The sequence below is a fragment of the Porites lutea genome, chromosome 1, assembly GCF_958299795.1.
Source record: "Porites lutea chromosome 1, jaPorLute2.1, whole genome shotgun sequence".
Taxonomy (NCBI): Eukaryota; Metazoa; Cnidaria; class Anthozoa; order Scleractinia; family Poritidae; genus Porites; species Porites lutea.
The window spans coordinates 43,708,786-43,733,057 of NC_133201.1; the positions used below are offsets into that span (position 1 = coordinate 43,708,786).

At 38.9% G+C, this 24,272-nt stretch overlaps 2 protein-coding genes across 2 annotated transcripts; one reads left to right on the forward strand and one right to left on the reverse strand.

Annotated features, from left to right (window-relative positions):
• Positions 1-13: 13 nt before the first annotated feature.
• Positions 14-8,196, forward strand: LOC140951898 (ADP-ribosylation factor-like protein 6). Its single transcript, XM_073401275.1, has 8 exons — positions 14-216; positions 323-384; positions 1,429-1,497; positions 3,084-3,178; positions 4,318-4,394; positions 4,570-4,622; positions 5,540-5,595; positions 6,801-8,196. Exons 1-8 carry the CDS (start codon positions 94-96, stop codon positions 6,818-6,820), a joined length of 555 nt encoding a protein of 184 aa, XP_073257376.1. The 5' UTR covers positions 14-93; the 3' UTR covers positions 6,821-8,196.
• A 2,012-nt stretch (positions 8,197-10,208) lies between these two features.
• On the reverse strand, positions 10,209-23,535 carry LOC140951907 (uncharacterized). Its single transcript, XM_073401284.1, has 9 exons — positions 23,203-23,535; positions 21,046-21,148; positions 18,902-19,078; positions 18,540-18,790; positions 18,178-18,375; positions 16,268-16,495; positions 15,688-15,771; positions 13,875-13,934; positions 10,209-12,712 (listed from the first exon to the last, which is right to left on the reverse strand). Exons 1-9 carry the CDS (start codon positions 23,419-23,421, stop codon positions 12,584-12,586), a joined length of 1,449 nt encoding a protein of 482 aa, XP_073257385.1. The 5' UTR covers positions 23,422-23,535; the 3' UTR covers positions 10,209-12,583.
• Positions 23,536-24,272: the final 737 nt, after the last annotated feature.

The window sequence follows — 24,272 nt, forward strand, 5'->3', positions numbered from 1 at the left end:
GGTGCGTGGTCACCAAGGAGTCGTTTCCAAAAACAACTTGATTTAATTTAAACGATAAAAATAAGTAAGTAGTGGTCTTTAGTCGCCTATGCTATGGGATTATTCGACAGATTATCAAACTGGCTAGGGTTGAAAAAGAAGGAGATCAATGTCCTTTGTATAGGACTGGACAATAGTGGCAAAACTACCATTATAAACAAACTAAAACCCGAGAAGGTTAGTTTGCCATGCTGTTTGTGTTTGTCGATGATGAGATTGATCTTTGTAATATTTACTCTTGTTTTAACACTGGATGTTTTTCTACAAATTTTCCATTTTTTAGACTCAAGCGCAAGATATTGTACCCACGGTAGGCTTTACTGTGGAAAAATTCATATCACAAAGGTAAATGTTAAATAATTATAACAAGCTACACCTACCCAAATAAGCTTTTGGGTATGTAATTTTTAATTTAAAAAATACGATTAAGTTGGTGGTTTCACGCGGAGTTTTGTTAACCTTTAACTCTTCAAGCTTTTAGTAACTTAAAGATTAATATTTGGTTTATTCAACAGTCTTAACAGAGGTGAACTATTTTGAGATTTAAGCTTTATATAAGTTGTTAATTGTTAGACGTAGCTTAGCTTATGTGCGGGATTTTACCCGCCACAAATTCCCACCATTTGTACAGAAAATGGTAAAGCAAGAAAATTCCACTTACACTATATACGGAAGTGTTTTGTTGGAAAGTGTAAAAATTATTCATCCTTTCAACTGTGGCAGGATTAGTTGAGTCAGTAGAGCGCTTGACTGCAAAGCTGGAGGTTGCGGGTTCGATTCCCAGGGCCAGACCATTACTCAGGGTCTTAAAGTACTGTAAAATTCCCGAAAATAAGCCCCTCCATGTATAAGCCCCTCCAAATATAAGCCCCCCAAAACTGTAACACAAAAAACCCTCCGTTAAATCGCCCCTCCAAATATAAGCCTCCCCTGGGGGCTTGTTCTTGGAATTTGCCCTCGAATACAAAGTTATGTAAAACAAAGCAAAAATGGTAAATGTCCTTCCCACTACAAGCTAGCCCAATCGACTTTGAAACTCAAATTTCCCTCTGTAGATAAGCCCCTCTGAATATAAGCCCCTCCAAAAATAAGCCCCTCAAAAAGGGCCTTTGAAAAATATAAGCCCCGGGGCTTATTTTCAGAATTTTACGGTAACTGACAAATGAAGTTACTCTCTTTGCAGTGCAAGCTGCGAGACCTTTGCGTGGCTTGGATGACCATGTAAAATGGCGGTCCCGTCTCCATTAGGAGACAAAAAAATAGCGTCCCCAATTAGCGCTTTTGTGCTTAATACATTGACACTCAAATAAAGTGCATTTTACATTTTTTTTTCTCTGTCATCCCTGCCTGACATACTTTTAATTTTATTTTGCAAATTAATTTTACTAGTCTCAACTTTACTGTGTTTGATATGTCTGGCCAAGGAAGATACAGAAATCTGTGGGAACATTATTACAAGTAAGTTTGCTTTAAGCAGGGTATTTTGAAGGTGATTTAGACCCAGTTCAATTACTGTGTAATTCATAGGCTGATAGCATCAACCTAATTGATGACATTAGCTGTGGTCACACTACAGACTTTTACCTAGGTAAAAGCAATTTACCTAGGGTAAATTCATAAAAAATCCCCCAAGGTAAATTCATCTCGGGTTTTGTTTTACCTACAGTAGGTTAAAATTCTGGGAAGGTCACACTACTGATATTGGCTCCCAAGGTTTTCATGCCAGTTGAATTTTTTGGAGCGTACAGATACACAGGGATCTAGCTGATCAAAGAGACGTTTTTTTCTTTTATGTCGCTGTTATTTCTTACACTATTCAACGTGCAAGATGAAGAAAGCCAAAGACGTAGATGACTCAAGCCCCCAAAATTTCTTTCACAGCGTGAGCTATGTGCGGTTCTGTCATCAAGACCTCCACCGATGAGCGTCAATTGGCTAGCAACCTCGGTATTTCATTTTTCCCTAGCTATCGCTTTGGGGTAGCTGTCAAGGGAAACTCTTTTGTTCTCGAGACATATCCAAGACCCAGACGATAAAATTTCCCCGAGGTAAGTCACCTAGGGAAAAATTGGTAACACTTTAAAAATCAAGTTTTCCTAAGTAGACTGTCAACAACTCAAATTTACCTAGGTAAAAAGTCTGTAGTGTGACCACAGCTATTATAGGGACAACAGTCCTAGCATGGGGCCATTTTAAGCAGTTTGGTTTGTAGCCTGAGAAAACCGTTGACATTTCATGATGCCACCAATAGTTTCCCCGCGAAATGATTTCTGAGGAGCGAGTGCAGAAAATTCATACTGATGATGTGTCACTACCCTGATCAGGGTAGTGCTACTGCACAGGGTTCCAAATTGGTGACTCTGATTGCTAAGATAGTTACCCTGCAGCTAATTTGTGTTGATATCATGCCATGCAGTTAGCAATCGCAATTCAAGGTGTGGTACCTGATAAAATAGATGTGTTTAAGCTAATTCCCATCTTATATATTTCAGTGCTAATTATAGGGAAAGTTTGCGTTTTATGTACATGTGTAAGAGCGTGTCTGAAACTGTTTGTAAGATGGGCTTTTTTTGCTTTCATAAATGACCCTAATGCATTGGCTGTCACATGGTCTCACGTTACATCAGACTAATGATTATTTTAAAGGTTGCAGGTGACACCATAAATCCAAAAATTAATTAAATAGCTAATGAAAATTTTGAAGTCAAAAGTCAAGTCAAAGCTCTCGTAAGTGACGGCATCAGAAATTCAAAAAAGTGGTCGTAACTAGTCAAGAGCTCTCATTAGTGACTGCATTGTAAAACAATAGAGGGTGGTCGCTTACAAGAGCTTCAGAAAGGCATTAATGATTCTGTGACTGGTCATTGCCATGCAGGTTAAGTGGTCGCTATAGAAATGACCTTGAACTTTTACAAACCGTTAAGTACAAGAGCTGGTTGCTTACGAGAGTGGTTACAAGGAGAGCTTCGAATGTAGTTTTTTTTTTACTATTTAGATGTACAGTTACTAATAATGGTTCTTATTTTCTTTGTTGGGCCTTTTAGAACTGCTCAAGCAGTCATATTTGTGCTAGACAGTAGTGACAAATTAAGAATGGTTGTAGCCAAAGAAGAGTTAGACATGTTACTTCAGCATCCTGGTTAGTCATGAATGTTAGTGTCAATAAAATGTAGTTAATAATGGTAATAGGACTGAGTAGAGTCCAATTCCGTCTGTAATCATACCAGTGATTACACGGTTGTCCGATTTGTTTAACCTCAAGTATAATTAATAATGGTAATAGGACTGAGTGGAGTCCACTTTGGTCTGTAATCATACAAGAGATTCCTTTATTCATTCATTCATTCATTTATTTTTGCCATTAACCAGAAATACAACAACAGTATAAAAATACATTAAAGACAATATTCTAACTTAATTATGTACAAGATCAAATGTTTAAAGTGGTAATGGCAAGGAAGCCTATATAGAAGCCGTATTCCTGGAACTATAGGGTAAACCATGCAAGTTAAGCAGTACTGAATGAAAATTTGGATTTAAAAAAAAATAATAAAGAAAAGAAAAGAAGAGAAGAGAAAAAAGGAAAGAGAAGAAAAGAAAAAGAAAAGGTGTGTAGATCAACAAGTAGAGCTACCGACAATTAATAGATGTAATAACTGCGTTGCCTTGAAGAGATAACGATTAAAACTGTTTTTTAAAACAAAATTTCATCTTTTGCCGGAGCACAGCAAAACACATCCGTATGCATCAGCACCCAACAATGCAGTCCAGAGAGATAAACAAAATTGGATGACCGTGTAGCGTCACAAGTACTAGTATCACGATTATGATAAAAGACCGAATTGGACGACTCGAAGTTCTGTTACCAATTAATCATAACTTTAACAAAATTTGTGATATTTCAGGCTTTTCAAAATCAAAACAGAGGAAATTTTTCTAGCAGTTATTGTTAAAAAAGCCATTTAAGTGCGCTTGTGCGAATATAGTACGTATTGTCCAGTTGCCTAGGCATGAGGTGTACTGTCCTATTACACTGTCCTATTAGTGCTGAAATCAGGAGAGCTGATAGCCAATCAGATTTGAGAATTTTGTTTAAGTTATGATTAAACCTAATAGTTGCAAGTGTTTATTGCGATTAAAAGAACTATGAACACTTTGGTTTGATTTTGTGTCTACATTCTGTTAAATGACAGCATTTTTGAAAAGTGATTTGGCTTTATTGTTTCTATTACTTTATTGTTTACAATTACTAACCCTGACAAATTCATTCTTCTTCAGAAATTACTCAGAGGAGAGTGCCTATTTTAGTTTTTGCAAATAAAATGGACTTGAAAGATTCTCTCTCCCCTGTCCAGGTAGAACAGTTTTTATTCATTTTTTATCTTAAAGGACAGTAATATTTATAATAATATACAAATTATGTAAAACATAAAAATGTCCACATTATGTTTTTACAAACCAATATGTACTATTAAATCAATTGCAAAAAAGGATGCTGGCTTTGAAACTAATTGTTTGATTTATTTTCAGTGTTCAAACAAGATGGGTTTACATGATATAACAAACAAACCATGGCATATATGGTAATTACGGCGTCATATGTAAGATGGCTTGCAATGGCCACTCAATTTAATTTTAAGTTTAATTCATAATTTGGCAGCATTCCAAAGACCTAAAGCATTTAAGAGGTAAGACACTTTAGAATGTGATGCACTGGTCTTAACCCTTTAAGCCCCAATATCCACATACAAATTCTCCAAACTGGTCTCTATACTTTTCCATAAAGAATAAGTTGAGAGAATTTGATAAGAGATCAAAGCATTTTATTTTGGTGATCATTTTATCAGTTCTCACAACCTTTTCTCGTAATTGTGTATTGACATTGTTGGGAGAAGATTGGTGTTTGTCAGTCTCAGGAGTTAAAGGGTTACTAGATACTAGGGAAGTAACTTAAAGACAACAACCCAAGAAGAACCGTTAATCAAACCAAAAAACACTTGAAATTGTGGTCAACATTCAGCGTGCAAAGTAGTGTTCAATAGCCCGGGGCTAGTGGATTTTGCTAACGGGATAGTGCTTTCTTTTTTTTAATTTGTCGACAGGCAAGTGATATTTTTTTGAGGAATTCAAATAACAGAAGAACTGTGAAATCAATTCTGCTAGTCAAAAAGTTTTTGGGGCTAGTTGAACTGACGCCTGGGCTAGCAAATGCTAGCTGTAAAAATCATTTTCTTTGCACCCTGACATTATACCAATGTATTTCATCATCAATCTTTCCTTCACGTGAGGTTGTGTGACAATTTTGTCATTCATCACTTGAGGCAAGCATCATCACAGATAGCTTTGATCAGTTCATGGCAATCTGTTACCTTTGGTTTCCATAATCATGCAACAGTTCCTGTTCAAGTTAGAAACTTTGAAAGTCATTATAGTTAAATATATAATTTCTTTTTTTCTTTTGTATATAAAGCACTTCATTTTTGTCCTTTTTTATTTGTAGTGCCAGTAATGCTCTCACAGGGGAAGGACTGAATGATGGGGTTGACTGGCTTACAGGTGGGTGTAACTGCCACATGTGATATAGAAAATTCAGTAATCAGCTCTTGAATACAACCATGTAATAAACCTACAGGTACAATGTTGACTCCAGGCTACAAAAGATTGGTTAACCCATTTGCCCCTGAGCTGCCCGTGCGGATCCACGTCCTTTCTGCCGCTTGTGACGTCATCAGTTTTAACAGTCAAGGACAACTTTGTCCGCTAACTTGTGCGGAGTAAAGAGATCTTTCAAACCTTACCAGAATGAGCACAATTCAGTCAAGGAAACCGGAAAAAAAGGCAAAAAACCATGTAACATTGACCTGAAAAACTCCATGAAAATCTTGTTCCATTGCCGACCTACCCTTCCTTTCACCTAATCCTAAGATCCTAAAAGTGTTCCTAAAAACTCTTCCCACCAAAATGAAGCCTATTAAATGCCCAGCAAGAGAAAAAAATGAGGCATAAAGGCGAAAAAAGAGGGAAGGAGAGAAAGAAAATATCTCGAAATTTTGCTTTCGGCGCATGCCCGAACTTCGCAAGCTAATATTTTACATCTGGATCAGAAGGCCGTGAAGTTAACGACCTGTAAACGGGTTTGTGGTAAGTTTTAGCTCTTTATAGCACGACAGTGACCGTAAAACCTCTTGACTAGCTTCAAAACGCGTTTTTCGGCAAAATCTTCAGGAGTGAATGGGTTTAATAATAACAATATTATCAAGAATATTGGAGATACCATTAGCAAGTTTGTCATTTTTACTGATTAAATTTGAAAGGTTGTTTAACTTTGAAAGTTGTATAGTTTCTTGATCCTTCTGATAACTGTCATACGTGAAAACAAAACTGACTTTTCTTCTCCAGTGAAACACTTTACCTTCAATTGAACCTCCCTGCAGTTCAAGTCAATTGTCCCCAGGAGTTTTGACTGACAAATCAGCATTCTACTTTTTTTTTTTTGATAATTGCTGATAAAAAGTTCATTCCAAAAATTAAAATCGTGGAATTATCCGGGTCAATTTTTACGAGCAAGATTGCCACTCACTTGGGGAAACTTAAGATCATACAAGTCATAGAGACACTACTGCCAATAATATACTGTATATCTGTAAGAGAAGTAGTACGCATAAAATTGCTTTACCAGTGATGTCGCCGTTAAGCCACAACCGGCGAACAATTCATTGTGGTGCAGCATAAAATTGATTAATTTTTCTTTTCTATTGCAGATCAGATTCGTTCATCATAAAACACCTGTGTGCTTAATTTGCCTTAAATATTAAATACTTTTCAACTTGTACAGCATGGGCGTATTGGTGTGGCTTGGAAGGCAAGAAAATGGTCCCTCAGAGTCACCTATAATGTCAAACTTCAAAACATCATATTTTGTAAATACTTCTAGACTGTTCACAGTCCCCTGTTTTTTCGTTAGATTGTCAGAATCGACCGTTTACCAGTACGGACGGTCATCTTGGTTTCATAATTATGTACCCAGGAGGCGGGCGTCGGGGTTTAAAGCGGTAGGAGGAGGAAGGCGAGAAAAATATTTTTCTCACTTTCTCCTAAACCACCCTCCGCCCCCTAGGTAGTTTTGACACTCATCCAATATGATTTCTCGTAACGCAAAGCGCTCGATCTCGACGATCTTATAGAGGAATAGTTTAGTAAATACTAAAAAACTAGTAGCACGGCCACCATGTGGAAGTGCTGTTGAAGGGTCTCGTTTTACAGACTAAGACATTGGAACCACATACTAAACAAGACGCTATCGGAGCGTACACTTGGGCGTCGTTGTATCTCGCGTATGCAGGGGCAGATCGAATACGAAGAAGAAGGCTTTGACACGGCAATAACATAATGTCAACTACTGAGAAAACATATCAACTGTGAAGCGACTGCACAGTGATAATTAGAAAGCCGCAGGTCATCTCGGGGGGGGGGGGATGCACACCCCCTGCACCCTCCCCTTAGATCCGCCCTTGGTATGTGAGAATTATTTGCGTCAGGCACGTGTAAGTGTTGCAATTTTGTTAATTGCGAAGAGTTGTCTGAAGTGGAGACGTGGAGCCATAGTGGACGTTGCTTAGTATGTAAATACTTCGAATTTTCCTCGGAATTCCTAACTTAATGCATCAGTCAAATCCAACTGCGCCCAGTCCCCTCCCCCGGGCTACTGCGGGGAATTTGCCTGCCTTGTCAGTCCCGGGGGTGGGGCGTGGGCAGATTTTGCGTGCCCCGGGGTCGGGAATTTGCCTTTCTCGGGGCCATCCCCGAGCTTTTGACACGAACGGGGTTTCCTATCCTAAACATGGAGGATTTTACTGGAAACACAAGCAGATTAGCAGATTGGTTTATCTAGGACCCGAAAAATTTGCAGAGGATTTTAGAGGCATGTTTTTTTCAATTTTATGAATGCATTTCTTCATTACTTATCACTACAGAAATTACACTGCGAAATCGGTAGCTATCGATGTACGTGAATCGACGTTTTTTAATGAATCAAATTTCTTTCGATCTAGCGGATTTGAATAAAATTTAGGGTAATGATTTTAATACTTCTTTGATCATGTATGATCAATCTATTATTTGAAGAACTTTCTTTCATATTATTAAACTATTCATAACGTATAGCTTTATACACTATTATTGATTTCAATTTTATTGCCCATTTTAGATTATTGCCTACGAACTATTCAGTTAGAACAAGATAAATAACAATGATAAAATAAGAATCATGAATGGCTTTGTCGCGGCTTAGCACTACTAATAATATATAGAACTCGAAGTGATCTCGAGATATCTCAAACTAATTCTGCTCTCACTTCGTCAAATAGCCAACTTAACCCGAAAACGCACGGACTTTGCGTGCCCAATCTTGTCCCCGTAAAAAAGCAACTTTGGGACATTCGTGAGCGTCGCAAATCCTGTACTTGGCGCTTCGCCCAAGTAATAAATAGTTCCATGGGAAAGGACTTCTGATCGGAAGAGATTTCAAAGGCCACACTAAAGGATTTCATCCACAGATTCAAAAGTTTAAAAAAGCTACATATTTAATCAATAGTGGTGCCATATGAAAGTACTATTGACAGAAGAGATTCATTTGAACGTTAACACCATAGGATTTCATCCACAGACTCAAAATTTAGAACTACAGCCATACTAAATAAATAGTACCACATGTAAGTACTGCTGAACAAGAAGTTTCATTTGAATGTTAACACCATAGAATTTCATCCACAGAAGTTAGAACAACATAGTTTGTACGTAAATAATAGTACTGTGAGGAGTGCGGTGAACGAATTTGTGAACACAGAAACGTATACAAACACAACAGTTCAACAAGTAGCCTTGTGTAATAGGCCATTTGCACGGTGGCGCCCCGGTGACTCGCAGTATGGTGAGCTCTTAGTGCCCTCTCTTGCAAGTTTATTGGAAGGATGATCTGGTACTTGGTTCTGGAATCTGTGCGAGATTCTTCACGATTCCAAATAAATTACAAAAAATAACGAACAGATAAAGGACTAAAATGAATAGAAAACCTCCGCTAACTTGCTGTTGTCCTCAACAATAACAAGTTAGCGGAGGAGGATTCCGCATTTGCTTTGCGCTCCAGCTTTTTCTGGAAAACCAGAATACGTTGCATATTATTTTCGATCAGAAGATCAGTCTCCTTCATCCAACTCGTCGACAAAATGTTGTACAGCAAAGCGTTCTTGCATGCATAGGGACACGTTCAATCCTAGAGAATAGTCCTTGGGACAGTACTGCTATATTAATATTTTGCTGCAGGAGCCTGTTTGCTGTCATTTCTCGGTTCCCTCTTAAAACAGGGCATCCTTTTCTAAATTTTCTTGCAGTTCTCCCTCACCCGACCCTATACAAAGTTGGAACTCGGAAAAAATTCTGGATACACGCGTCCAACATTGTTTGTGGGGTTTGGGGGGGAGGGGGTTGGACCTGTGTGAATTGGAAAACGCCCCAGAAATGCAATATCCATGAATTGCCTTGGGGGGGGGGGGGCGGGAAAGAAGTGAAATCCCTTTTTTGTCCTAAAACCCATCCTGCATAGCAGACATTCGAAAGAGAAAGGGAAGGTGGCAAGTCCCTCAGTTACTTTGCTTGCCATTATCGTCACCTATTTTATGTTCAATTTCTACTTACAACATCCCCCGCACACACCATCTACTCCTTCACTCACTGATTCTATCAGTCGGCGGAACCCATGTATTTGGCGATCCCTTTCCCAACACCCGGCAAGCCACAAAGATACTATACGGGTTATTCAAAATCTGTAAAATCACTCTAATAGGACTGTTTAGCTTGTGGCGTTTTGCATTCCCAGTGATACTCTAGAGAACTGTTTCATTCAAATATCGTCTTAGGGCCTGTTTACATGGAGAGGGGGACCCCGGTCTAGTGGGGTTGGTTTCTTTTGTTTTCACTCTCTGGGAGACACAAAACAAAAGAAACTTACCCCACTAGACCGGGGTCCCCCACTCCATGTAAACAGGGTCTTATTCCCGTGCCCATGAAAAGGACAAAGGGGTAAATTCCCCTGAGACACTTACTGGGAAAACAAAACATACAATCTAAAGAGGTCTATTCACATTACCGAAAGCACACATAACACCTGTACATCGTGTAAGGATGCTTTTATTTTTTCAATTTTTGATTCGTTACATTTTTAATAATTAAAATAACTAAACGTTCAAAAGTTGTTTCATTACCTATTAAATAGGTGCAATACTCGATTTAAAAAAATAGGCGCATCATAAATACAACTAGTCGTGTGATGGCTCATTGTTGGAAATGTACAAGTGGACAAAAAACACAATCGCCCATCGGGTTAAATAACGGACATCAAATAAGACAAAAGTACCGTACAATCGACTCCCTTTTAACGGACACCTCTATAAGACGGACACCTCAGTAAAACAGACACCTAGAGTTGGTCCCGGCTGCCTTTCTTTGCTTCCTTTATTTGACTCTCTATAGGACGGACATCACTGTAAGACCAACACTTAGTGCCTTACCAAAGGTGTCTGTTCTAGAGAGAGTTCACTGTATTCACAGACTTTTTGTCTCCTCCTTAACGTTTTAATTCGTTTATCATGTACACGAGCACAAAAACACAGCAAGCAAATCATGGGAGAACCGCCCAAGGGCGAGTTGAACGAATCGTAATGTCTGACGTTCAGCCCAGTCCAACTCTTTACCTAAACACCAGACGTTACCAGTTACGTCTGACGGAACGTTTTTTGCAACCGTCCTCATAACAATTACTGTTACTGAAATCGTTCAAGAAACTATCCTGCTTCTGATTGGCCAGAAAAAAAATATAGCCAACCAAAAACAGAGGAAGTCAAATGTAACTGGAAGTGGTTCGGTACTGGACAGTGACCAGCTACAATCCACAGTGCTAATCTGGCACAAGGCGGGGAGCCAAAAATTTGGAATAAGCCAATTCGGCGAAAAGGTCACGTGAAATAAGAAGAAAGGCTAGATAGGCCATAGAATTGCGGTCGTTTCGCCCGAAGGCGTTCGCTAGGACTTAAGTCGATTTGCCCGATGACATACAACACTCTACAACATAGTGAACCTACTTCTCCGAGATGTTATTTTAGTTAACCTTGGATTCCACAAGTACAGTCACTGTCTTTCCATGCTTATTCCTTTTTCTCAGGATTAAAAAACGAAAACTACACATCGAGCGAATCGACTTCGTCTGGGCGAACTGCCATCGGGCGAGACGACCCAACACCAGGCCATACACCCGTGCCGCCTTTTTCGTTTGGTTTTGTTTTCATCTTTATTTTTCAGTATGCACAGCCCTCTTCCTTCGGGGATCCCCGTCAGCAGGCGCTTCATCTAGGACCAGGGGACCTCGGAAAGTTACCGTCTCAAGCTTTTCTCTTGAACAGGCCCAACTAGATCCAGAGAGACGTTAAAATTTGCGTTGGGGTTAAAAGTACGAAGGCGAAGAACAAACGGCTGGTAATGCTCGTTAGATAATTGAACAAATAAATAAATGTGGATTGGAATTTAAATTGAGAGCTCATTCCATTGTTACCCTGTACTTCAACTAAAGTCGAAGCTCTCGTGAGCGACCACCTCGGAAATTCAAAAGAGTGGTCTATTGTTTATTTTTTATTTTGTTTTCCATAAGTTATACAAAGCAAAAAAATTAAAATAAAAATCTAATTGTTTAAACTCTCATGGCGAGGAAGCCCAAGAGAAGCCACCGGGCTTATAAGGAATGGGCTCCCTCAGTTAGATAATTAGAACAAAATGTTATCATAATTACACATGGGGAAATCAATGGCAGAGCTACAGTAAATCTTAAAATAAATATATTAGATAGTCGTACTAATCATAGTTCTAGGCTAACAAAGAGTCGTAACAAAGAGCTAGTTGCCTCAGAGAATGAGCTCTACTTGTAATCGGTAGCATGGTAAAACAATAGAAGTTGGTCGCTTACGAGAGAGTTTCAGACACTCATAAAAAATTCTGTGAGTGGTCGTTGCCACGCAAGCTAAGTGGTCGCTACGGAAATGTCTTTGAACTTTTACAAAAACTATACTCCACCGTAAAGGGTCTTTATCAACGAACCATTAGTGCAGTGAGCAGTTTCATTTAAGTGTTGATTTATATGAATAGGACGCTGAGTGGCCGTTTACGAGAGGTAAAAAGCAAAAAAAAAAACTCCATTTGGGTAATCCCAAAAGTGAACGCGGTCGCTTTACGAGAGCTGCTTTTCATTACAAAGTTTAAGTCGCCGTCTTCACACGGGGTTTCACATAAGTGGTAGTAACTAGGGCTGGTCGCTTACGAGAGTGGGTCGCAAGGAGAGCTTCGACTGTAGTTTGTTACAGTTGAATCTCACTTTATCGAACCTCTATGTAACCAGTTCTAATTAATGGTAAGCACCCTAAGTAAATTTAACTGGTACAAAGGACCAAAACACGAAAACACAAAAGTCAAAGCATAAGATACCCAAGCACACCTTTAAGTCTCAGTGCTTGGAGTTCAAATCCCAGTTATATTTCATAAAGCTGACTTTAAAGTTGCCGCTGATCAAAAGTTCCTCCAGTTGGTCTTTTTTCTGTCCCTTTCCCATGTGAGCCAGGACGAACCGAACAAGCTGGAAAAAAAGTTAGTTAAATCAATAGTAAGATACAGTTAGATGAAGACATAACAATAATGTACACCACATCACCAGCGGCTCAAATTTCCCTTTCGGAAACAGTCGCTGCCATTTTTAAGGCACTTTGAAAACTTTTGACCTGCTATTGGGGGTGTTTCTATAAAAAAGAAAGAAAATCGCAACCCAGGGTCGAGCCCGGACCTTTCGTCCCCCAAAAACTCTCCCTTAGCACCACACTACCACACCGATCCGCCAATAACAGGTGTCCCTAGCCCTTTCTATAACTTTTAACGTCAATTCAACTTGGGCTTCAACGTCGTAATAAAATGCCAGGGATGGAAGGGGAGAGAGAATTGGAGGGGAGAGAGAATTGGAGTAAATTGTGTAGCTTGGGAGGGCAGGTTTCAACACTGGCTCTAATATTGGAATGTCAGATATACTATCTCCTTTTGGTTGGAGTAAATCTGAACCCAGTGCGCTGTCGTTAAAAAGTATTTTCTGGGACTTTAAGGGGGGCTGGTATTACATCTATAATGACTAAAGGTTTGGTTGCCAATGGTGGCATCGATGAAAGGGAAATAGGCTTCAACACACTTCTGGTGTTTCGATACAGTTTTCAGCGGACCATGTAAAGGACAGTTATCAATCGGAGGCTAAGCGCTCTAATCATCAGGTGGATGATTCCGACCGTATCAACTCAACCTTAAAGTACTAAATTCTAGCGATGAATAGGACGAGACGCCATCTTCCCTTTTCACTCTTTACAAATCTCACTTCGAGTCTTTTACAATGTGTTGACTATTTGCGTCAGCTAGCCTAAGATTTGAAAATTACATCTTCAGTAACACGTAAATTGGGACAAAGCCTGTTTTATGAGTCAAATGGGTCAATGAGTTATGAGTCAAGCTATAAGTGAAGTCAGATCTTAACACTGAAAATAGTGATAAGGGTTAAGCACTGACTATAGTGATAACTGATTCAAAATGGTTAGTTTTTATTTTAGTTAAGGGATTCTTTTTTACTTGACCCACGACGCACTGACTCATTTAGACTTAATTCGCCGTAAATTAGATAATGATCGAGCAAAGTTGAAAGCAGCTTCGAGATGGAATTAAAAGAAAATGTGCCGCCGTTGTGTGCAGCGGCTAAAAGTTGATACCTCTTCGTTGTTTGACCCAAAATCAATCTTGTACCACTGAAAGATCTTGCTTAGGCGAATCTATAGGATAAAACGACATTTGAATAATTCAAAACGCTCACATGCACAGATAAAACATTGTTCTTTCCGGCCATAAACATGTGTTCATTCTTTCGTCGATTCCATAATTCGCTCCATATGGCAACAACTGCCCAAGTCAAGAATACTTCGTCGGACATCCTCACCAAACACACGTATGTACTCCTATATTCTATAATCCAATTTCAGTGAAGACTATAACGCCCTGTCCACACGTATCAGAATATTCTTGAAAACAGATACAGTATTTTTTTTCCGTTTTTTAAAAACTACACGTCCACACATAGCGTATTTGAATCGTTTCCGCCCGTCCACATGAAAGCCTTTAACGATGGAAATATTACGTCCCTTTCAAGGCATGCTTGATGCTAGTAGTATATGATATATAACATCGGTTTACGGTCATCTCGCCACCAACAAAATCGCTACCAAGAAGTCTACTCGCACCCACATAATAACTCTACAAGTATTGACACTGTTTACTTACCTGGAATTGTTACTTCTTCCTCAAGCCCAAATATAACAGGGGCACCCAACGAGAATATAGTTCAAAACCACTTAAACATAGCATTGTTAAACGTATTTCAGTATTTAAACAGTGGATATAGGCATATTTTTATCCCCAAAATATTTTTCATCTGTTCGGATTTCCTAGCTGAAAGTCTAGTGATCCGAAAATAATAGGGATCAAAACTTACTTTTCGAAAATTTCAGCCAGAAAAAAGGTTCCCCAAAATTCTAGGTGACCTTTTTAGGGTAAAATTCGTTAAAAATGGGCAATTATACCACTTTTTAGATGTTTGAAAATCCTAGGAGAGGCAGGCAAGCAAGAAATTTTACAACAAATGTTCCCAAAATTCTGGATCTGAAATCATCTTCCGAACAGATATTTTCCGAAAATTGACGTTGGGTACCCTTGATATAAGTTTATCGATTTTAATTGACACCTTGCGTCGAACTTCGAACTTAATTGCATCGCTCGAGGGGTTTCATTTGTTTAAAATCCAACAACCTTTCTTACGAAACACCATATAATGACTCTGTAATTATATACACTGTTTACTTACCTGGGATTGTTACTTCTTCCTCAAGCCCAAATATAAGTTTATCCATTTTAATTGACACCTTGTGTCGAACTTCAAAACTTATTTGCATCGCTAGAGAGGTGCCATTTGTTTAAAATCCAACAGCCTTTCTTATGAAAGTTGGTTGACATTGTCACTTGAACTTACCTTCTTAAATTTCATTGTAAATTCAAAGTGAAAGAATTCTTTTTTAGAGACTTGTCTTTTCGACAAGTACATGTATTAAGATATATATTTCTTGGTAACGATTTCATTCAATTTGGTGGCGAGGTACCGCATACCATGACATCATCGTATTCACAAACGTCCACTTTGGGGAACGCTTTTGAAAACCCGCGTTTTTGGCTCCCAAAAACGCCGTTTACGTCTGGACGGAAAGCTAAAACGCTGAAAAAAAATCCTTGTTTCCAAAAATATCTAGATACGTGTAGACGGGAACTAAAATTAGCAAAATTATTAAAGTTTGTTACTCTTCTATTTTCCGCGCGATTTTGCAATTTCGTGACAAATCGACTGCTTTCGTTAAAATCACTTTGCACTTCTTTATAGACGATGTCGATGGCTCTGGCATTTTTAAAAATCCTAATAACTCCTTCATCAAGTTTATAGTATTTAAGCAAAAGAGGAAAATAAAGGTGACAATATGATACCTCTCTTTTCGGCATGTTAAGGACACAACCATCCTCTCCTTCCAAAAATGCCTCAGCTGCGAGGGACAGCTCCTCGTCAATCCCCTATGCACATCAGAAAAAGGAAAAGTATCCATTTACTTGTCTAGTACTTGGACTGTATAACAGTTTTATGTTGAGTTTGGGCCCAGGGAATCAATGATCCAATCAGAACCGAGCAAATATATGGAAGCAACGCCAGCAAGCGGGGAAAAAGACGTGCGCACTTTCAACTTAAGACTATCCTTCCGAATGATTAAGAAACCAATAAGTAATATGTTTTCAACCAATCACCCACTGTTCCATAACAATAAAAAAGCAAACATACCCTTATATAATCATTCGAAATACTTTAGGATGGGTTGCCTGTTCCGAGAACACATGGTTCCTAAGTTATGGTCACTGTAGCCTGTTCACCGTAGGTGAAGTGTGATACTTTTTTCTTTACAGATTGTCCAGCCCTTTGAAAATAGAAGTGCACGACCTGTACAGCCCCTGTTTACCTTCGCAAGCAACAGCACACGTGGGCGACAAAGTCTCCGCTAAGCAGGTGAAGACTTACCGCAGAGGTGTAGGTCTTGATCGGGGGACAGCTTTTGGCACCGCAAACAAGGGCAAAATGGATCTTGGGCTCAGCTTCCGGTAAGGCTATCTTTAATCTGGGGTCGTTCTTTGAAAAAGGTTTAGTCACAGCCCCAATGGCCTTACGGTTAGAACGAAGAACTCCATTTTCAATCTCGTTGAGGGCAAACGAGTGACCACCAATAACGTAGGATATGGTATTGAAAAACTGCAAAAGTATTTAACGTAAATAGCGGTTAAATGGCCATTGAAAGAACACAGTAAGTGTTAAAGTACATGAGTAATCAAAGGGCTTTAAGAAACCAACTCATGAATGAGCGTATAGTGAAAGCGACAGTGAAGCAACGGCGATGTCAACCGGAACGTCAAAATAGTATTAGGTTTAATAAGTGCAACCACAACTTTGCATTTGTATCACACTTTTGGTAAATTTCTTCGCCTGCCTCTTTCCCAGACGTCTGTTTCTCGATGTAAAGTTGCGCGCAAAGGAAAGTGAGAAGGAGAAAACGGGCGAGTCTTCTTTTTCCTTACCGTGGTCCCTTGCGCTTCGTCACCAGGCATTTGCGCTCGCCTTCGTCGATCGTTATTGAACAAAGTACGAAAACGATGCGCCTGAGGCCGAGGAGGAGGCAGTTTCTTCGGTAAAAAGTTCGTGTACTGGACACAGATACCGTAAAACAAAAGACTTCTTTGTTTTCTGTTCAGGGAAAAATCTACTTGGTTTTGTTTCATAGTTTTTGCTCTACTGTTTTACGTCATTTGTGTCCGGTGCACGAAATAAATGTTTATTGACCTTAAATTGCCTGATTTCACTTGCATTGAGAGCGTTAACTTGGGACAATGGTTTCTTTTTTCTTTTACTTTTCTCTGAACATGGATAATGTCGAAATCGTGTCCTTAAGAATTCAACTGCAGAAAATATTTCGCCAACATTTGACAAATTGAACAAAAATGAGTAGTCACGATGAAGTATGAAACAGCACCAATTCATCTTTTAAGTCATGGTGCTATCGCTGCCGTCTCAGTCGGGTCGCATAAGACCCGCCTCAAACGTTGCATTTCACGCGGTACGTGTGCCGAATCTAATGCAAATGGGCGAGAACAATAGATTTCCTTCATTAGCATTTAATTCGGTACAGGTGAAATGCGACGTTAGAACTGCGCCGAAAGTGTGCGGAGCGTGAAAAGAATTTTAGTCGAATGAAAATCTTTTTAAAAAAGTCCGCAGGTATTCTTTATCTTCTTATTTTATTGCTTACAGTTTGTACTAACAACCTATGGCAGTCATTAGCAACATTATTAATTAAAATTATTTCTTCGTTTCTGATTGGCTCAAATCCCACAGCTGATTTTTCACAACCAGCAAGCGTTGACCAAATTTGAAAGAAGTCTCACTTTGCAATATCCGTAAAATGACGTCAATATTACAGAGTAGTCGCCAGGAAAATGGACGGACACCGAGAAGCCCTCTGGACGAAGTTACGTTGTTTTGGTAGAGCAAGACAAAATGGAGGAACATTTCACACGTTGGGCGAAACTACTGCCTAAAAACATATTAGCAAGAACAGGCAAAAATACGACATCTGCGATTGGGAGACTATTCGCAGAACTAAACGTCCTTTTCTATCATGTACGGCGACTCCGTAGGCGCATAGGCGACGGGAACTTAACGTCGATTGAAGAGAGCATGTTTCCGCTTGTTTTAAACTACGAAATACTTTGAATAAATACTAAAACAATTATTGCATTCGGCTTTCGTATGATATGAAGAATTACGGAGGTTTCGGAGGGTGTTATCCCTCAAGGCCGAACACCCTCCTTGATCTGCATAATTTTTCAGATCACACTCAACCTTATCAAGTAATTGCTAATAATTATTTGTATTCTGACCTTATATCGCTGCCACAAATTAACAGGGGGTCCTCTTACTACATTAGCATGGATAACCAGAGCATTGTAGATGTTAATGAAAAAAGCAAGTGTCTCCTCTCTCGTCATTCCCTCTAGTTTCACACGTTGCAGTTCGGCTGTGTGCTTTATGTATGCCCCAAATTCGTTACTCTGCGCCATGCCATTATAGTCTACACCCTGTATTGATCAACAAAAAAAAATGTTGCAATAAGCATAACAATAGTTGCAACTTGAATAAGCGCCGCCCTCGACTCAGCGCTGCATTTAGGAGAAAAAGTCAATAAGCACTGCCCCTGAATAAGGGCCGCCGCCGTGGTATAATCATAAAACATAACTTTCACCTTTCCATCTTTCGACAAGAACTGATTGTACAGGCCTAAAATTAAACGTCGCAACTCCTCAGCCACTTGAGGAGCGGGTCGGGGTTCACAGTCAGAGCTCATCCCAGAATTAAGAGCAGTGGATTCGTCATCCTCAAGAAGACGATAAATGCTGTCATCATCTCTAAACTCAGTCTGCTTTCCTTTTTCCAGGCTATGTCCAAAGTTGCGCTCAACAAGTTGACGACACATTTCTACGGCTTTTTCTCTGTCTGAAAAAAGAATAAACTTCGAGTCAAATTTTCCCACAATATCTGTTTCAGACACTCTTGGAAAAGATCAACAGAATGGCAAATGCAAGACACAGTGTAACATAGACTTGCCTACTTTCTTTGTCAATATAAGCCAATCCACTGCCTCCTTGCCAACAAAGGAGTTCTTATAATTACGTATCAGTCCTTTACGGTGATCTTTTATCAGTCCGCTTGCTTTGAAGTCTTTGACAAACTGGGCATATTCATCCAACTCACAAGTAAAGTCTATCTCCTCAACCTCCTTACCTGAAATAAAAGTTTAATTTAATCAGTTATACTTTTTACATACAAAAACAGTGATCCTTGTAACCCAAAATATTGTTATATTTTAGTACAGTATACACGTGCTGGAAAAAGTGCAAGGACACATCCAGGCTTAATCTGGCAAAAAAGCCACACATTTATGAGTGGTTTAGCAATATATGCATCAATGATCAATCTGTCACTTATATAGTCCCTTCCTTGACTTGAAAAGACCATTAACGGTTGTATACTGTCAGGATCCTGGCCCAGGATGGGGGAAGGCTGAAGATGACCTTGTTTTCATAGAAAACTCACTTTCTTACAAACAAAAATTCATGCAAAAGGCTCGGAATTAATGGTAGCCCATTAACCAATGGTTAGTGGTTTCCAATGTTTGGTTTCTAAAAATGAACCTTAGTAACCCAAAATGGTTATTAAAAATTTCTGTCATAGAAAAATTCTTCTTAGATGTATTCCTCAATTTTTGCATAAGATTGTGTTCTATCTCAAACAATTTATTGTTCTAAAAGATACGGTTACAGCATAATCGAACAACTCAAAAAACGCGCATTTCACAGAACTCATGGTAACCAGGCTTTTGTTGGATGGGGAGATCCATTTTGCTTGTTTCTGCGTTTTTTTCGTTTTCTTTTGCAAGTGGCCCATTTATGCAGCCTATTTATCATACTGATCAGATGCAGAGGTCATTGGATAGTTTTTTTCAGTAAAAAGGTTGCCGCCCAAAATTTTGAGTAGAGGATTAGAAGATGGAGAAAAATAACAGAGAAGAAGTACAGATTCAAACACTACGCAAGGCTCCCGCAGGGGGCATGAAGAATAAAGGAAGAACTTTCTGCCGAGAATTGAAAAAAGGCATTCACCTGGCTGCAGTTCTGTGAGTCTAAACAAACAACATTTTGCAGTACTTATGACGAATTTGCCACCCTCAGGTAACGCAATTGAAGGGAAAATGTAAATAAGCATTAAACCATCTGTACTTCTTTTTACAGATCATCATACAATTTGAACCAATCCATCCATACATCAGCTTGCCCCATATATAATTAGCACTATTTTCAATAGTTAAAATATTGTTATTTCTAGAACAGATTACTGGATATTAAACTTTATAATTTGGTTAGTAAAATTTATGGCCACTAACCCAAAGAGTTACATGTAGTCATCCAAAAAAATTATTTCGAGCCCTAATGCATATAAATGGCACTAAGTTTTATTCAAAACAAAGTCACCACCAGCCTTTCCGCCACAATTATTGGTCACTAAATTGTTGAGATGCTGTCCTCAAATGGGGTTTGTAAATAATTTGGAGAACAAAACAAACCTGTCCCTCTCCTCCATTCAACGTGTTTGTTGATTCCTACGAGTGAGTTTAAAAAGCAGCACAACATTGCATGGAGGTGAGGGGAAGGAAAAGCCTCATTATCCCTTTTGAAGTGGGCAAAATGTCAGAAAAAGCCCTTTAGGGCAAAGTGTCTCAACTACCATGTTTCCTCGAATAATGACTGTCTCCCAATTAATCGCCTCCCAAGAATCGCCCCCCAAGAATCGCCCCCCTTTGATAGAAATATTTAAAATAATCACCTCCCTCAAATAATTGCCCCCCCCCACGCCCCTCCCCTTCTTCTCTTTCTTTTATCCTCTCCCTGTCAAGTTGAAGTGGAATCTGATCCAACAAAACTGATCAGTAACCATTCAAGCTCTGAAAATTAATCAAGGAACCAAATTAGGAACACTTAAAAAGCCCATGTTCAGTTTATTAGATGCGATAATTTTTTGATTTAATGGAATAATGGCACAAATATTAACGGCACAGCTTCCAGTGAGCAATATTTGAAATAATTGCCTTCCCTCAAATAATTGCTCCTGGCTATTATCCGAGGAAATATGGTAATTTTGTCGCCAATTGTAGGTTGCTTAGCATACAACTGTAAAGTCAGTTATTTCCTTACCACCCTCCGTGTCTCCAGTCTTAGGAGTGGGTGGCTCTGGAGCATCTGGAGGGGCTGGGTTCTCTTCTACTTCTCTGATTAACTCTTGAAGTTCAGGCTCAGTCTGAAAAGAAGATATTAGAACGATTTTTGTATGACCTTGAAAAATGGTTTCAGTAAGTGTTCGTTATTTGTTTTATCAGCCAATGGATGAAAAGATAAAAAATGGCCTGTTCGTTTTCCCGCCAAAGAAAACCCCAATATGGAGAAGACGTTGTTCGATTGGCCAATGGTGTTGCAGTATGACGTCAAAGCGAAGTATTGGTTGATTTCCAGAAAGTTCTCGGGCATGAAGTTTTCCACCCAAGCGTTTGCTTAACCAACCAAAATCCACATGCGTTTGTATCTGTTCGATAAACCAATCAAATCGCTCTATTTCTGTTCGTCTGTTGTTTCTGTTTTGTTCATGCGTTTTCATTTCATACAAAAATCGCTCTATCAACAGCAATGATTTCCTATTCAAGGCTACTTGCAGTTATATACTAGTTAAATGACATATATTGTAGTAGCAATTTTAGATTTCATTTCATTCATTCAGCGCACGCTGGTTATGAAGAATTTGCCAGGCAATCAAAGCCAATCAGAATCCTGTCGCTAAGTACTGTACCATCCAGTACAGGATTGTCCACAGCTAGTTTTCTCCCTACAGGTCAAAAGAGACAGCGAGGAAAAAAAATATATTTTGTGGACAAATGTTATAGGAAACTGTAGTGCAAAAGCAAAATTATAAGTGTTAAAACCCAAAACATCCCAAGATCTGAGATCATGAACATGTCTTGAATGTGGACTGATGACATGTATGTCTTGTACAGGTGATGGTACCTTGAAAATTGGGCTTCTTGGAGAATTTTGATCAAGTGTTCATTAGTCTTCCAGTCTCATTATTGCATGTTTCTTTCCATCTTGAGGCCGATTTAGATGGTACGATTTTTGCATACCACTATTGTACATGACTAGCATATGTCATGACTTTTGAGCATTCCACACGTGAACAACTTTTCGACAGGATCTGTCGTGAAGTCATGACACATGCTAGTAGCGCGAGATAGTCATAAGTAAGAATCATTCCGTCTAAATCGGCCTTTAAAGTTCAGGGGCTGGTTGCTTGAAGCCTGGTTAGCGCTAACCGTTGGTTAAGAGGTATCAAAATGTATAGGTTTCCATGGTATTTAATGCTGGTTAGCACTAACCATGCTTCGAGCAACCCAGGCCAGAATGTCTGCAGAGTCTTAGGTTTAAAAACAAAGGACTCAGCAACTATGTACCATTTAATTCCAGCATCTCTTTGTGTGTTTCATTCCACATGGTTGTACAGGAATGAATAAGACAATCTTACAGCTCAAAATTATCCTAAAACAATTTGGAATCATGTTTGCAAAATTATTTAAACAGCATAACAGCTGCCCTTTGCAATAATTATTTGGAAGTGTGGCAGGCATGTGTATTAATGCATAATCAATATAAACTTGTAAAAAGTATCAAAAGTATTACATCTTATATAAATATAGCTCTGTCATTATAAGAAAACGAGTCTAGATTATTGTCACTCTCGAGTTGTCAGATGAATTAATGCACTGTCACCATGATATACAAAACAACCGGTCTTAATTCATTTGCATATTATCGTCCATTCTTTAATCCTTGAACTATGCATTTTAGTAAGCTTAAACTGAAACCACATCTCATCAGATCTGATGGGATGTCTAGTTGCTACTCAACAAATGCTACACTTCAATAACAACTGTAACTATTGACCCTTCGCCCTAAGAATAACTTGGCGCGAATTAAGCCACTTCTGCTTGTGCTAAATGAGCTTAAGCTTATACCTCTTATGTATTTATTGATGTCATAGCAAACACCCTGTAAATCCTTTTCCCTTTATAGAGAAAAAGTGTATACAAGTGAACTTGGAAGAGTTACATGTACACGCCATTTTTTGAAATAAACTCCAGCTTCATAATCGAACGACAACTTTTCCATTTTGGTTTAAACTGTGATGCTTGAACAACCTTAAATAAATAAGTTTAACTTAGCTTCAAACAACTTGCACTGCACGAAAGTCGAAACATCCTATCGACAGTCTAATAACGTCAGAGTAGCTCTAATATATTTTCTTACCAATTTATCGAAGTCGTCGAAGCCACCAATATGTCGGTTATTAAAGAATATTTGTGGTACGGTATTTCTTCCTGATTTTTCCTTTGCTTCGGCCCTTCGCTCGGGATAATTGTCCAAGTTGATATCGATGTATTCTATGCCAAGTTTTTGCATCTTGTCCTTGGCTCGCATGCAAAAGGGGCAACCAGTGATGGAAAATATTATGACTCGTCCTTTCATATTTGGTCAAAGATGAAGATAGAAATGTCTTCCTAAAGTTGTTTCTAAACTGTTCAAGGTGCAATACAGACCAGAATATTAATACAGCTGTACATAAGTGAAATGCAAATCGATGATCGCTCTGTCAGAGAACTTTCGCGCTGCAAGTCGCGCGTGACCATCGCGTGATATGCAAACATAGAAGGGGTAGGTACGGGGAAGCCTTAAGTTTGATGCCATAAAGTGGCAGTTTTAACATTGCTGTCGTGATTTTTCATCCTGGCACAGGAGTAAAAAAACAAAGCCAGAAATTTTACCACATGTCAGTATTTTCTATGGGCCGATTCCTTTAGTAATTTACCTTTTTATCACTTCCCAACCCACTACCCCCAATATTTTTTGGGGGATACTTCCCCTACACTCGAATGACGCGCGAAGGAATATATTGATGACGTAAATGACCACAATGATGACGTAAATGAATGGTCCAACCTATCTTTATGTCACTGTGATCAGTAATTACGGCTAATTACTTAAGGAGAGGCCAAAGCCTATAAAACGCTTAGAAATTAAAAGCACTAGACAATACAGTATGGCTATCAGCTTAGTAACGATTCAAGGCCTCAAAATCTTGGAACATTCTATCGAGTGAAATCTGTCGAAGTTTTTAAGAAGAGTGGTAGACTTGAATCTGATGCGAAAATAAAACGTTTACCCGTACTTTGTTGCTCTAATTTTCATTAACGGTAAAAGGTTTGGCGAGCTCTTTAATTCAAACTTTTTAATTCCACTGGCTGATTCAATTTTAACTTCAGCGTTCGGATTAGAGTATAATGACGAGTCAGTAATTTCTCACGTTTTTAAGCCAAATG